Source organism: Liolophura sinensis, chromosome 7, assembly GCF_032854445.1.
Source record: "Liolophura sinensis isolate JHLJ2023 chromosome 7, CUHK_Ljap_v2, whole genome shotgun sequence".
Lineage (NCBI taxonomy): Eukaryota > Metazoa > Mollusca > Polyplacophora > Chitonida > Chitonidae > Liolophura > Liolophura sinensis.
The window spans coordinates 4,433,560-4,449,287 of record NC_088301.1 but is presented as its reverse complement, the minus strand read 5'-3'; the positions used below and the strand labels follow the sequence as shown (position 1 = coordinate 4,449,287).

The window sequence follows — 15,728 nt, the reverse complement described above, 5'->3', positions numbered from 1 at the left end:
TGTCACTATGTCACACATGCCCTCTGGGTGTCACTGTCACACAGGTCCTCTGGGTGTCACTCTGTCACACAGGTCCTCTATGTGTCACTCTGTCACACAGGTCCTCTGGGTGTCACTCTGTCACACAGGTCCTCTGGGTGTCACCCTGTCACACAGGTCCTCTAGGTGTCACTCTGTAACACAGGTCCTCTAGGTGTCACTCTGTCACACATGTCCTCTGGGTGTCACTCTGTCACACATGTCCTCTGGGTGTCACTCTGTCACACAGGTCCTCTGAGTGTCAATCTGTCACACAGGTCCTCTAGGTGTCACTCTGTAACACAGGTATTCTAAAACTGGAGATGGTTAACATTTTCTTGGATAAAATGAAAAATGAAGAGAAAAAATAGACATCCTCTCAAATTACAATGTGAGGTCAGGTGACCATGTGTTAACAAGCAGCTAATGTAGTGTCTCTTCCATTTTCATACAAATCTATGACAAATATTCTCTTCCTTTGTGACATTTCTGATCTATTGTATACTTACTGTGAATCATCCCACCATTTCAACCTTTACAGCACCTTTCCTCATTGAATTCATGCATACAATTACAATGATAATGATGCCAGAAATGATTTCTTTGTTTCACTAAAGATGCAAACGTCCTAAAACTGTGCAAATTATTTCTTGACACCTGTTAGTTTTCTCAGGATGTTTCAAAATATTGGTCACAGAGCTGGATGAAAAGTTGAAGAATTAGGGTAATCTACCAACTGAATACATTTAAACAATCCAGTTGAAATGGATTTAAACAATCCAGTTGAAATGGATTTAAACAATCCAGTTGAAATGGATTTAAACAATCCAGTTGAAATGGATTTAACCAATCCAGTTGAAATGGATTTAAACAATCCAGATAGTAATCTGATGTCATACAGACTGGGCAGTTTTCCCTAAATGATCACCCAGAATTCTTAAAATAGTGTTCCTGATAAAATGTATCAAATTTAACCTAAAAGAGGTAGGACTGAGTTACATACTGTATTATCCGGTATGTTTATTATTCTGCTGTTGTAGGCCTTTGAGAGATGATGAGAGGCTTCCAGTCAGGACTCATCGTACCGTTGATGGCAGACACGAGCCCCTGGATGGGGAGCTGGTGGACGGTACAGCCAACCAAAAACCAAAGAAAAAGCATAAAAAACTCAAGGAAAAAGACAAAAAGAAAGAGAAAAAAGAAAAGAAAGACAAGGTATAATACTGAAGGCAAACGTTTGATGTGAACTATGGTGCCAGATTGGTGGGTGGATTAGAAGTGTTGGAAGATAAGAGACATATAGAACTATCTTATCTCCACCTATATGTATGTTCCTGTATTGATATGAACATGGTCATGTTGTCAGCAGTACATCGTCTTTTGGTTAATTGTCACGAGAATAATTCTCAAACCATCAACTCTTCCTGCAGGCTAAAAGATTAGGAGGACAAGAATATCAGGAGTTCATGAATTAAGTCACATGCCTGTACCTCATTTCTCCCAAATCTTCATGTAAAGGGAATTACATGTCATTATCATCACTGAATACAGCAGTGTTCTCTTTTTATGCAGACATATCATGAAGTGATATTTATTGCGAAACCTGTATTATCTCTAATGCCACAGAAAAAGAAATCCCGGTCCATTGAGAAGGAAGTAGACGATCAGCCTGACCTGTTGGGTGAGGAGGAGAAGGGTGGTGATGAGAAGGATGGTGATGAGCCCCAGGAGCTGGTGAAGGAGAATAATGTGGAGGACAAGCCAGACACCAGGGAAGACACCATGGTAGACACCCAGGAACAAGACAAAAAGGTAACAGTCTACATCACGGGTCGGGGACTGCTGTAAATGAACTAAAATTCTGTTCAAAATAATGAGAACTTTTAATGGCAGATAAAGGTCATAAAATTTACTTTTGGTACTTTTTTTCTAGAAATATATAATCCACTTTGTGAACAAAACTCAGAAGAGGCTGCTAAGATTAGTCGAACTGGCAGAATGAGGTAAAACAAGCAGCTTGGTGATGGCTGAAACTTTTGATCATTTGTAATACTTCACAAACTGTGGTGTGGAACTTTTCCTTGGCAAATGATCCAGGAAAATATTGTGAAAAGCTACAAGCTGAAAAAAAAAAATGACAGTTGTTAATTTAATGATGGTCAGCAGACACTGTTAAGCTATTGTAATACATTTAGGTGCGTAGCACTGGAAAAATTCCGGTCTAAAACGCCATTTTCTTTACATGAGAAATAATTAGAAATAGCCTCCTAAAAATGACATCCAACTATTCACACACCTTTGAAGAACTGGATGAAGGCTCCAGTCTTAAATATGTACCAGTTTCGCCAGGTATCCATGGCAACACATATAAGTGATTAAGAGATGTCTCCATGATAAATGCACTTTTTGAATCATTGATACAGCTTTGTAATCAGGGCCGTTAGCGCAAAGGGATTGTAAGCTTAGGTTGATTGTAAATCATGAGGATTGTGATTGAGGACTTAACTTACAAATGACACACTCTTGCGGGAAGAAATTGTAAGCTAAGATAGAGGTAACTTACATGTAGACAGAAATTATATTCAGGTCCACCCAGTTGTGAATATTTACAATCACCTCAAAATATATACGTTTATGTATAATTACTTGCCTTAGGTATACTGTTAGTAATTTTGAACTCCTTTTGCATTTTTTTGCATTTTGTTGTTATCTGTTAAATATGTAATGGTGTGGAAAACTTCTGTAAATGTAAGACAAAAAACATTATTTACTGGTACATTGTCCATTTACACAGGCCTAAGGTCGCAATTGTAACTTCCAAAAATTTACCATCTTTATTGTAAGGCAATCAGTTGTAAACCCTGTTGTAGGGTGTGTAATCTATTGTAGCTACAATCTCGTTGTGCAAGCGGGCCTTGGGCCCAGTTGTTCGAAGGTGTATTAGCGAATACTGGTATTAAATAATTTTTTATATTATTTAAAATATTAGCTAAATTGCAGTTGCAGAGGGGAAAACTATAACCATATCAGTTTTACTTCATATTTAATATACTTTTATGCAATTACTTTTGGGATAAGTACTAAATTGAAGAATTGGCTTAAAGTTAAATCTGGTATAAAGTCTTAAAACAGTTTTGCCCTGGGCACTAAGCTTGTAAAGGATTAGGAAGGCGAGTTAATATAGCTGTGTAATATAGCTCTCTTGTGCTTCCGCATTCAGAGTGAGGATATAGAGTTTTGGCTGACGAACAATGAGACAGGGAGCAGAGGGGAATCGCCCACTGCCGTCACAGTATCACCTGATCAGTCTAACACGCCCACACCTACCCACAATGCCGTAGTGCTGACCGAGTCTGAGGAGGAGACGCCCAAACATTCAGATGGGGTAAGACACAGAGCTAAATGTACAGGACACGCTGTTAATGTCTTCTCCATTACACAGCAAGGAGAAGCGTAGGTCTTCTCTTTGAAATACTTGCGTACTTTTAGTTATTATGGTTGGCTGAGGGGATACAAAGTATTTACATGGTGAGTGTGGAAACTGGTAGCGGTCGGGCTGATGGGTTAAACCACTTTCGACTTCCAGACTGACCATGTAAATATATTGTGATTATTACATCAGAAAGGAATCTGATTAGAGAGTAATTGACCAATCAGGAAACGGGTAAACTCTTCAGAGGGATAATACTTTAACGTATGATATTACAGTCAATGGGTGGGGCGCTGTTTTTTGTAGCCTTTCAACATTTTTATTCAAGCTCTGCCCTGTTTTTTTTAAGAACTCAAAATGGAGTATTTTATGTATAATTTTTGGCAGAGTCAAATATCAGATGCAGAGGTCAAATTATTTGATACTGTTAACCATTAATTTCCAGGTATTATATTTCTACTGGTATAAGTAATTGACTGTCATAATTGTATTTTATCATTGTTGGCCTACTTCAGGTATTATATTTCTACTGGTATAAGTAATTGACTGTCATAATTGTATTTTATCATTGTTGGCCTACTTCAGGTATTATATTTCTACTGGTATAAGTAATTGACTGTCATAATTGTATTTTATCATTGTTGGCCTACTTCAGGTATTATATTTCTACTGGTATAAGTAATTGACTGTCATAATTGTATTTTATCATTGTTGGCCTACTTCAGGTATTATATTTCTACTGGTATAAGTAATTGACTGTCATAATTGTATTTTATCATTATAGGCCTACTTCAGGGATTATATTTCTACTTGTATAAGTAATTGACTCTCATAATTGTATTTTATCATTATAGGCCTACTTAGCCAGATTTATCGAACTTTTGTTTCAGAAACATAAAAAGAAAAAGAAGAATAAAAAAGAGAAAAAGGAGAAGAAAGAAAAGCGTGAACGACAGAAGAACAAAACCGATTATGAAGAGGCTGAGGGTATCACAACTCCATCAAAGGAAAACCTTCCTCCTTCTCAGCAACCAACACCGATGACCATGCAGTTACCAGTACGTACATTTACAGCAACCGACACCGGATATGCAATGATTAAAACTGTGAACATGGGATCTCTTCTGCACATGTACTTATGATGAAAGAAATGGTGACTTGTCTGGGCCATATGAGAGGAAAAGATTAGGTTCTGTCCCCAAACTGTGAAACATAGCGACTGAATTAATAAATGTTCTGATTGTTTCTAGGTAGACCAAAAACTTCTTGTGGTCACATTCTTTATACTGAATGTTTTTTTCTCAAGATACTTATAAATGTGGATTTATCACTGCCTAAAAATACAGAATCAGAATTTTTTGGCGCGTGAAAATAAAAATCTCAAAAGCTCATGCTAGATAGTAGCAGGTTCAGACATTGATAGACTCGCTTTCAAGTTACTTTGATAAAATGTCATTGCAGTATGTATTGCTACTGATAGCTTTTGTTACCAATGTTAACATCCCTCTTGCTGGTTTTTGTTTTTTTTTTATTTTTGTTTTTCTTCGCAATTTAGTATGTATAATTTTTATTTATACTTCATCTGTTTAGCCCATGTCAAGTTACAAATTACTAGGAGAAAACTCAACGATAAAAATGGTAAGTTTTTGCGGATTTTTTTCACTACATCACTGAAGAAAATTGTATTCTATACCAAACACAAAGGTTGAGGCTTAAGAAATTATTTCACCGCTTACACATCAACGTATTTAAGAATGTTTAGTATTAATGTGGCCATGGGTTTCCGCCAGGCTTAGTCTGGTTTCCTCCAGCCATAGTGCTGGCTGCTGACGTATAATTGTAATATTTTTGAGTTTTATTTTACTCCAGTCAAATAAAATTAATTAGTATTAACCAACTGCAAATGTAGTTTTAAAAAAAGTTGACTGTAGACTGATTGATGATACATGGTTCGATGCTCATCATAAAACTGAAGCACTCTTTAGTGCTGCATTAAACTCTATTAAACACAAGTCCGCATAAATGCATGACCTGACCTTGTAGCAGTGTAGAAATATTTTAAAATTCATCAGATTTTGCCACATTGCCATGGTATTTAGCATCATATGAATAATTTTCTAATGCCTGTTTGAACAGTTAGAAGTTGATTGATCAGGATTGTGTGAAAGATATAATAGTGTAACATGAAATGCCGTAATATTATTGGGTGCCAGTTATCAGCCAGTTGTCATATGCGCATCTTTAAATGAGTCGTTTTCATGAGACAAATTGCTGGCCGTTAAACTCTTGTTTCTGTTGTCCTGATGCCTGATCTTGTCTCCACAGACGTACGAGACGCGGGTGACACCACAGAGGGGTGACCAGATTGTGATTTCTATCATATTTACAAATCTCACATCCCATCACATGAAGGATTTAGAATTCAACGTACTAGATACACTAAACAGTAAACTGATCAGAGGGGTGAGTTGCTATCACTGCTGTATCCTCTGTGGATAACTGCATGGCAGTAGCCAATCAGGGTGCCTTTCTTTGGCAAAGGTGAAATCTTGTTAGTTTGCACTTCTATTCTTCAGCTTTTTTGTGTCTGTGAAAGCTAATGACTCTGCTCAATGCAATTTTTAAGTGAAAGTTTGTCAGGTACCTGGGGAAGGTTGGTGGTCTGTTCAGGGCACTCCTTGTGCCATTTTCCTCCATTCATAAAGCTGACTACCTTCATGTGAGCAAAAAATTTCTTGAGCAGGGTGTTAAACACCAGTGAATCAACCCATGTAAATTTTGGTAACCCCATGTAACGTGGGTGTAAAGGTAGGGCAGAAGTATCGTCAGAAAAGTTAGAAAGACGGACCGTCCCAGTGCCCAGCCATAAGAGCCCTATTTCCTCAATTTTTGCGCATATGAAAGAACATGTTTCAATACAATTTATGCACTTTTTTCATTTTATTGAACAATGAACTACATTGGTTGGATTGGTCGATTTCAGATTGGTTGATTTCAGAGCTGCACTAAAAGTATAATTTCATTGGTCTACACAGACCAATGCCTTGAGAATATGCTTCAATGTAGACATTGCAAACATAGGAAAAGGTTGAAGAATTACAGTAGTTAAATAGATTCATGAACTAACAGTACTATTCAAGCTCTGTGGTTTATGTTCATGAAGAAGAGAAAAAATTGAATGAATTTGTGTGTTGTTGTGGTATATATATATATATATATATATATATATATCTTGTATCTATAAGCACCAATCAAACAGTTATGAAAAAACGTATAATATTACAGGTTGGTGCATCACAGCACGACTCGGTCAAGGTTCCATTTGTCCTGTTACCTAATGCTCAGAATGAGGGTCAGTTTGCATTCACTGTGTCCAGTATCACCATGCCACAGAGACTAAGGGGAACTCTCACCTATATCCTTAAGGTAAGATGCTAACTTAACCCAATTGTCAGCCAAGTGATGAGGCGTGCGTTGTTAAAATTTCCTTGTTTTACTCCACGATTTAACAGATGTGGCCGAAAGCCATTGTTCCTGGACAAGAAACTAACCTCTCAGAAAGTCTGATAGTGCATCTGTAGTGAGCTGCCATTCTCACAGTTTTGCTTGACAAATCAATGTGAACTGGAATTCTTGTGAAACCTAGGTATTTTGGTACATGGTAATTATTGGCAGTGGGATTTTATTGGTTGGGACAATGTCCAAGTGCTTGTCTCTCCATGGAGCACTGCAGACCAATAATATAATGTCTGAAAGAAGGAGTGAAGCTATTTTCGTCATGCATATTTGGCTAAAAGCAAAAAAATATACAGATTATACAGCTCATGTAAATCAAATACAATGTTAATTAAATGTTATGAATTGTTCATTTCTAATTATTTATAAGGTTATGAACTATAACAACCCAAAATCATCTATGTATATGTACAGACACGGAGATGGTTTGAACGTGAACGTGTTTTGTATGTTTTACAGACCAGCGAAGGCTCAACACATGATAAACTAGACTTCAAACTGCATCTACCGTGTAGTTCATACCTGTCAGCAACTCATTGTAAAGGGTAAGTCTTTTTTCTACTGTACAAAATCACTGCACAATAACCCTGGAGCCTCTCACTAATGTAATCAGTCTCTGTCACGGAGGGATTAGCGTGCTAGCTCAGCACAATGACCCTTAAGTCTGCCACTAGTGTAATCGGTCTCTGTCATGGAGCGATTAGCGTGCTAGCTCAGCACAATGACCCAGAAGCTTCTCACCAATGTGATTGGTCTTTGTCACAGAGTGGTTAGCGCGCTACCTCAGCACAATGACCCTTGAGTCTGCCACCAATGTGATAGGTGTCTTTCAAGGAACGGTTAGCGTGCTACCTCAGCACAATGACCCTTAGGTCGCCTCCAGTGTAATCGGTCTCTGTCACAGAGCGATTAGCGCACAAGCTCAGCACAATGACCCTTGAGTCTGCCACCAGTGTGATTGGTCTCTGTCACGGAGTAGGTAGCGTGCTAGCTCAGCACAATGACCCTTAAGTCTGCCGCCAGTGTGATCGGTCTCTGTCACGGAGTGGTTAGCGTGCTAGTTCAGCACAATGACCCATAAGTCTGCCACAAGTGTAATCGGTCTCTGTCACGGAGCGATTAGCGCACTAGCTCAGCACAGTTACCCAGGAGTCTCTCACAAATGTGATCGCTGTGAATTCGTCAAGCTAATCCATGACTGCTTCTGTGAGCGGATGATGGTTGGTTTTCCTCGGACACTGCTCAGTTTCCTCTTACCATAATACTGGCTTCCATTGTGTAAGTAAAATGTTACAGTGTAAGGCTCCAATCAAACAAATGGTCTGCTTCAATGTGTAAACTCTTACACTGTTGTCTATGTTTCCTTCAGGCCCGAGTTTGCTAAGCTGTTGAGCAGTGGGGACCTGACCGAGAAGTCTTCACTGACTGTATCACCAATGGACACTGAGTTCCCTCACATCCTTGCCAAGCTTTGCTTCTTCCTGCACTTTACAAGTAAGACATTTAATGTATTCTCAAGTCAGTATGCATGAAAGCGAAAAAAAAGAACAAAACATATTTCCTCTTACACTTTACGTGTAAGGCATTCAGTCCCAAGTCAGTCTGTCAGAAAGCAGCCTCCAAGGCTGAGATGGTTAGCATGTCAGCTGAGTGCAATGACCCCAAAAAGCCTCTCACCAATGCGGTTCAAGTCCAGCTCATGCTGGCTTCCTCTCCGGCCGTATGTGGGAAGGTCTTTCGGCAACCTGCGGATGGTTGTGAGTTTCCCTTGGGCTCTGCCCCATTTCTTTCCACCGTAATGCTGGCTACCATCATATAAATGAAATATTGTTGAGTACGGCGTAAAAACATCAGTCAAATAAATCTCCTTACACTTTACAGCTAAGACATTCAGCGTACATTTAGTTTCAAGTCAGAATGTGTGAAAGCTGAATGTTAGTGCTTCTCTCTGGGCAGTTTCCTCCACCCATGAACCTGACTGCTGTCATAGGTAAAACATTCTCAAAAGCTGGGCTAAACACTAATCAGTCACTTAGGATGAGAGATGATGAAATACTGAATTGCAATATTTTCTGACTGAGCCCAGGTGGATTTGCTGATTGGGTTTCTTTCACAGGTGCATGTTGTTTCCTTGTTTGCTCATGCCTGTGCCATGATTTTAGGGCACGTGTGTGTTGGTACATTTTGGACGTCTACATGAACAGTTAGAATAGAAACAGATAAATTGACATGTGGCTAGATTTCTCCGGTTACGTGTGACCATCTGGTTTTAATCCTATGCTGTAGGTTTTTCTTTATAGTTGATTACTTTTTACGTGTTATGTTGTAGTTGTGGAACAGGTAGAGAACAGTGCGTCCCTGTACAGCAGGTCAATACAAAACCACAGCATTTGTCTCCTAGTCAAGTACACTGTGAGTATTTACATCTGCCATATACACTGTGTTTTTGAGAAAGTCAGTCTGTGAAGACATCAGGATATGTGCTAATTAGTATTAAATTATATGATTATTTGAATGCTTGGAATAAAAATATTAACTTGACAAGGACTGCGCTCTTAAATAAGACCTAACCAAACATGATTTTGAGTAGTAAAACAAAGGTCATTATGATGACATCTTGTGTCAGAAAAGTATCCTGATAAAATCCATGGGCAATACATGAAAACAAACATTTTGTGGTTGTACAGCCTGCCAGCTATATGTCACTTGTGCTCTCTGTTTCTTCACAGTCCAGCAAGACCTTGAGTATAGATGGGAAATGTACGGATACTAGTTTACTATCCAATGTCCTTGATGAGGTGCGGACTGTCCTCACCCAACCTATCCAGTAACATCAGCTCCTATTGGCTGAAGCAGTTGTCCATCAGGACTTGGGTACATAACCATTAGCTCAATCAGATGTCCGTCATGATATCATGTGCTATGGGCTAACCTGTATGAAGCTGCTGTGGACTTGTGTATGTAATCATTGTCCAGGTCAGGTTTCACCTATAACTGTAGCTTTTAACCACTGTCAGGTTACATACATGAGTGATGTTGCTCTGCTGGACATGATACATAATAAATTACGTACACTGTTGACCAGATAATCTTGATTGCCTGCTGGTCAAATTACGCTTACTGTTTTTCATTCAAGTCAAGAAAAGTGTAAGATTTTACTTTGTGTCAACAAAAAACATAAAATTCTTTTAAGGGAAATCCTGTCTCTCTTGTCTGTTAGCAATATTTGTGAAAATAGAGACAATATTGTAATACAGTATTTATGTATATGTAATTTACAAACACCTTCCTGGAAGTGAAGTCAGAGATATGATAACCGACAGTGTTATTCAAATCATTTTTTGGAGGGGTGGGGGTGAGGGGACAGAAAGATGAATTTTCTTACAAGAACATTCCAGAATCCTTCCTGTCAGTCATATCTCGCAGGGGTTTTTTTTTCGTATAAATACCTGTCATGCTGGTATACTGTAAAGTAATGCTGATAGGAATGTGTCCAGAAACACTGATATTTGTTCAGTTTTCATGCATTTAGTTGATATAATTATTTTTTTTTTTATTTGGAATCTTTCACAATTTGGACATTAAAAGTTTATACCATTCTGAGCATGATAATACATGTTCTTAATACATGTATATTCTCAAGACTGTCGTTTAGGTCTGACTTAAATCTGGCGTAAACTACACAACATACATGGAAACTGCACAGCGTTTCAGTAATAGTTATCCCATAACACAAGCAGCCTCACTTCCTCCCAAGCCTCATGACTCGTCACTCCTTCGCAAGTGCTTTACCTAGATGAAAATACCAGTACTCTTGAGACATCAGGAAAATGGGGTAGAACCTTTTTTGTATACATGCTTCTCTGTAACTGTTTTCAAGCTTCAGAATTTTGGGAGGATGGCGGGCAAGGGGGAGAGTGGGGGGGGGGGGGGGGGGGGCTCATGATATTTAACTCTCTGAATATACATATGTAAATGCAGTAGAATTGTACAGGACACTGTCAAGATCACCAACATTATATGCACCGATCTACGCAAACAACGTTATATCTACCCAATTGGACCTGTAACTTATTACTAATGTCTACCTATACAGGACTTGTTGTGGTCTATTCTAATTTATTGTACCTGTAACATTACATATGGGTGTAGAGTAGGGAACATATATTTGTGGGGAAATGTTTAGTCTGCCTTCCATTGTCATGTTGTTGTTGCACACCCTCCCCTTTGCTATCCTTCCTTCAAGTTTGCTTTTTCTAACGACCATTGGAATAAGTGCTGGATATTGAGTATAAGTTAAGCCTGTAATTCTAGACATTTCAGGAGTTCTTTTTTCGTACGGAAACTGATACCATCGGATTTGATTACATAAAGGCCTACCTGAAAAATTATGGAGAAGTACTCATCATCACTTCTATTGTTATTGCAAATTTTCATTGTATTCCTACATGCTGACTTTTGGACATCTCGGAAGCATCAAACCTGTGATAGTAAATATCTGAACAGGTTAGGTAGTCGTTTAAAAGGTTTAAAATCTGATATTTTCAGTAGTTTAATTTTATCCAAACTTTGTGTTTTGATAACATGCACTTCAAGGTTGAGGAATTAGTGCATGTATCATGATTGAAATAGACCTGATATGAATTCAAAGTGCTTATTAAGTACACATGATAGCTGTTGAATAATGATGCCATGGTTGTGAGATACTGTTTTGTGTACTTGTAGGTGCCCATAGTGGGCACTGGCATAGGTAATGTGTACTCTCAAACCTGAGATACTGTTTTGTGTACTTGTAGGTGCCCATAGTGGGCCCTGGCATAGGTAATGTGTACTCTCAAACCTGAGATACTGTTTTGTGTACTTGTGGGTATTCATAGGGGTATAGGTAGTATGTTCTGTCTAGCATCGATATCAACTTATGGGTATGAAGAGGAATAACTGACAGAAACTGTACTGTAATCTCAACCAGAAAATACCACCTTGTGTATTTGTGGGTACCCATAGAGGTAACTGGCTTTGATAAAGTGTACCGTCTTGCCCAGTGTCTCTTAGGTCAGAATGCAATTCAATTCTTCCAATGTCATGGACCCCATTTCAACTTTGAGAAAATCTATATGTATGTGTTTATAAGATAAGAAGAAAAGTACAGTACAGTAATCCTGTAACGGTAGGGAAATTTGCAATTTTCAAGATTCTGTAAGAATCAGCCTGAAAACAATGTATCGGTACCCGTTAATTTATTGACTGTTACTTGATTCAACTTGTTAATTTGGTGTCCTCAGAATTGGGATAGTGAGTCACATTGTTGTAAATTGCAAGTTCTGAATTGGAGGGTAAAAGGCATATCCTTGAATATCAGTTTGTTAGTTGTTAATAGATATAAGTTTGGTTAGTGTCTACTCTATGAAATGTTGCTGTACATAGAATAACTTGCAGTTATTTAGATCGACCCCAGTATAGGCCTCTTTGCTGTTTATTCCCCGTAAAACGCTAATTCTTGTAGCAATTTATCCAAGTATTTGATTTTGATGTTGTGATAGCAACATTCTGCAGGATTGTGATCACAAACTGAATGCTGATTTTTACTAAATATACAGGTAATAAAAATGAAACCTGTATTATTTATAATGTCAGTCTTGTGTATATATATATATACCTACATAACAACTGTTAATTAATTGTCCGTGTTTTCAGTGATATCAAATTTCAATTGACCAGAAGTCTGAGCTTTGTTTTCAAGGATGCACAGAATACAGGCTTCATAAAAGTATTATTATTATTCACAGGGGAAATGAAGTGTGTGGCACCATGGGTTAAGCTATTATTTTTCATTATGAAGATATAGGAAATGAATTTGAACCATATGATGGCAAGGTGATTGACATTAACACGGCCAGACTTACAAGCAGGACTAATTCATGTCTTCATTAAGGTCGCTTGTGTTTTATGTGCATGTAGAAAAACACATCCAGGATACAGTACCTCACAACCATGCAGTCTCATTCCAAATGCAACTGAAAACTACCATATTTGACCTAAAATTTTGTCCTTGATTAAATTTTTCATCTTGTCCATTTCTGAAATTTGCATTGGTGTTGGAAATGTATTTTGGGGCTGTTTGGAAGAGAGAAAAGTTTCTGTAAAAACTTTCAGCACTACCCTATTTCTTCTAATTTTTAGGACAGATGTAAGTTGTGCTGAAAGCAAAGAATTACATTTTTCTCTGTTTTTGAGAAAGTGAAGATATGAATATGTTGGTCAATAGGTGTACTAACCATGTCAAAAAAAGAAACTATATATTCCTGCTACAATTACATGTTTATTGGTGAAAAAAGCAGACCAGGTGTCCCAAAAATTGAAAAAATTAGGTAATATATCTCGGAGGCTTCAATTTGCCTCTAAAATTACACTTTGGGCTAATTTTTAGGTCAAGTATATGTACAAGGGAATTTATTGATCGTATCATACGTGGGTCAGTATGTGTAGGGGCGACGATGTTAACATTCTACCTTAACTCAACTCACCTGGGGTACCTTGAAGTGAAATGGACAAATGGTTCATTTACCTCGAGACATGAAGTTTTGCTGCTTGGAGTTCTGTTGCCAGAGTTTATATACCATCATTCCACTGTGCTAACAATGGTTCTCTCCAGACGACCTTGATCCATGTCGTTCTTTTCATAGATAGAGCACTTTCCAACATTGTCAACGGTTGTTGGACTGTCACTTATATAAACCTGTTAGCAGTGTGAATAAATTATAAACTATCAGGCTGTAAAAATACAAATATCAAATGATTGTGAATGTATTTTATGATATGAAAAAGAAATAAAGATATATAATATATATAGTGTAAACAAACTTCTGGTTGTTTCTTCTTCCTTTACTGATGTTTACGTCTGACAAACACATACATGCTCTGCTGTCCCTGTAGGGTGGGAGGAGGGTAATGAAAAGCTCGGGGAGGGGAGAGGAGGGAGCAGGTAGTGTTGACAGAATTGCTGGGGAAAATGAGGATGCTTGTCTTTTCATCACCTGGACCGAATGCATTGTTTCAGTCTCAGAATTGGGAACAGCAAAGTTTTCCATTCCTGTACTGGTAAATAATGTGCAATAAATGATCCGCTGGATTCATATGGATCTTAAGTGATAGGGTCTGGCAGCAACTTGCAGATGGTCGTGGGTTTCTCCTGGTCTCTGCCCGGTTCCCTTCCACCATTATATTGGCCACTGTCTTGTAAGTGAAATATTCTTGAGTACGGTGTAAAACACCAATCAAATAAATAAATAAATAAAACACCAATCAAATAAATAAATAAATAAAAAGTTTGTCAATATAACCGAGCAAACTCATGGCACGATATATGGAGAAGTTTCAGTCATTTATTCAGTTACATGTAAATGTAGGATGTGTAAATGTAAATTTTGATGTGCACCCCAGTCAGATTCATGTGCATGGCCTACCTCCACTGTATTGTTGGTGTTTTTGATAACTATCATAACATTTATTTATTTATTTTTTTTTGATTGGTGTTTTACGCCGTACTTATGAATATTTCACTTGTACGACGGTGGCCAGCATTATGGTGGGAAGAAACCGGATAGCTCCCGGCGGAAACCCACGACCATCTGCAGGTTGCTGGCAGACCTTTCCACTTATGGCCAGAGAGGAAGCCAGCTTGAACTGGGCTAGAACTCACAGCGACCGCATTGGTGAGAGGATTCTGGGTCATTACACTGCGCTAGTGCGCTAACCAACTAACATAACACGTCATGAACACCTACACTATATTCCTTAATCATTGAATCAATCAGTAAGTGGGAAGGTCTGTCAGCAACCTGCGGATGGTCGTGGGTTTCCCCCGGGCTCTGCCTGGTTTCCACCCACCATAATACTGTCCGTCGTCGTATAAGTGAAATATTCTTGAGTACGGCGTAAAACACCTATCAAATAAATAAATAAATAAATTGAATCAATCAAATATCAACACATGTGGAAGAAAATCCAAGTCACTCCTGTTAAATTTCATCAGTTGAAGTGAAATTTTAGTGAGTACAGTATTGGTGCTTTCAAGAACTTAAAGGGTTCCCCTGATATGCTATCAGGAAATGTCGAGATCTGTCCAAGCTATTAAACCCATATTTACCATATGTCTTAAGACAAAATTTCAAACTCGTCTACAAGTAAAATGTTTTGCTCTAGGGAGTTCGCCCACTGATTCTTTGCCACAAAGCAATGCACCAACCACAATTTGAGTTCTTTCCTATTCAAGGTGGTATGGTTCCCTCCAGAATCCCTGGGCTCAATCTCAGTTATGAAAGTTCTTTAAATTGCTTAACTCATTAGTATTTTGCCTAGGACCAGTATGGAGTGTTTCTCGAAAAGACTGAAGTCAAAAACTACATAAGTACAGTATTATGTTGCTTGAGCAAAAAAAAAACTTTCATGTAACTTCGTTCAAGTAATGATATATCAGTTTACTGTTCCTTTGTGTTGAAGTACAGTGATAGTACTGAAGTACTGAGATATCGGACAGGTTATCATTACCTTCTGTTGATTGATTTCTTCATTTGATTGGTGCTTTACCCTTTACCTCAACAATATTTCACTTATACTATAAAGCTATCAAAACCTTTGAGTCACTGTACTTTATATTTTTAACAAAACATTAAAGTTTTTTTTCTAGACACAGCCGTGCATCTGTTAGGGACTGCAGAGAGCTTGTGAAGAGAGTTTGTCATCACTGAAATAATTATTGACATCA

At 38.1% G+C, this 15,728-nt stretch overlaps 1 protein-coding gene across 3 annotated transcripts in view; it reads left to right on the top strand.

The window, feature by feature from the left end:
* LOC135469594 (AP-3 complex subunit delta-1-like) overlaps window positions 1–10,305 on the top strand; it is a 34,865-nt gene extending 24,560 nt beyond the window's left edge. For all 3 annotated transcript variants that reach the window (XM_064748087.1, XM_064748086.1, XM_064748085.1), the window contains exons 24-34: window positions 1,059–1,233; window positions 1,645–1,830; window positions 3,239–3,403; window positions 4,339–4,506; window positions 5,039–5,086; window positions 5,774–5,911; window positions 6,734–6,874; window positions 7,424–7,509; window positions 8,334–8,458; window positions 9,294–9,376; window positions 9,694–10,305. In XM_064748087.1, coding sequence (XP_064604157.1) covers window positions 1,059–1,233; window positions 1,645–1,830; window positions 3,239–3,403; window positions 4,339–4,506; window positions 5,039–5,086; window positions 5,774–5,911; window positions 6,734–6,874; window positions 7,424–7,509; window positions 8,334–8,458; window positions 9,294–9,376; window positions 9,694–9,795 — 1,417 coding nt within the window. In that variant the 3' untranslated portion in view covers window positions 9,796–10,305. The remainder of the gene's footprint in view (window positions 1–1,058; window positions 1,234–1,644; window positions 1,831–3,238; window positions 3,404–4,338; window positions 4,507–5,038; window positions 5,087–5,773; window positions 5,912–6,733; window positions 6,875–7,423; window positions 7,510–8,333; window positions 8,459–9,293; window positions 9,377–9,693) is intronic.
* Window positions 10,306–15,728: the final 5,423 nt, after the last annotated feature.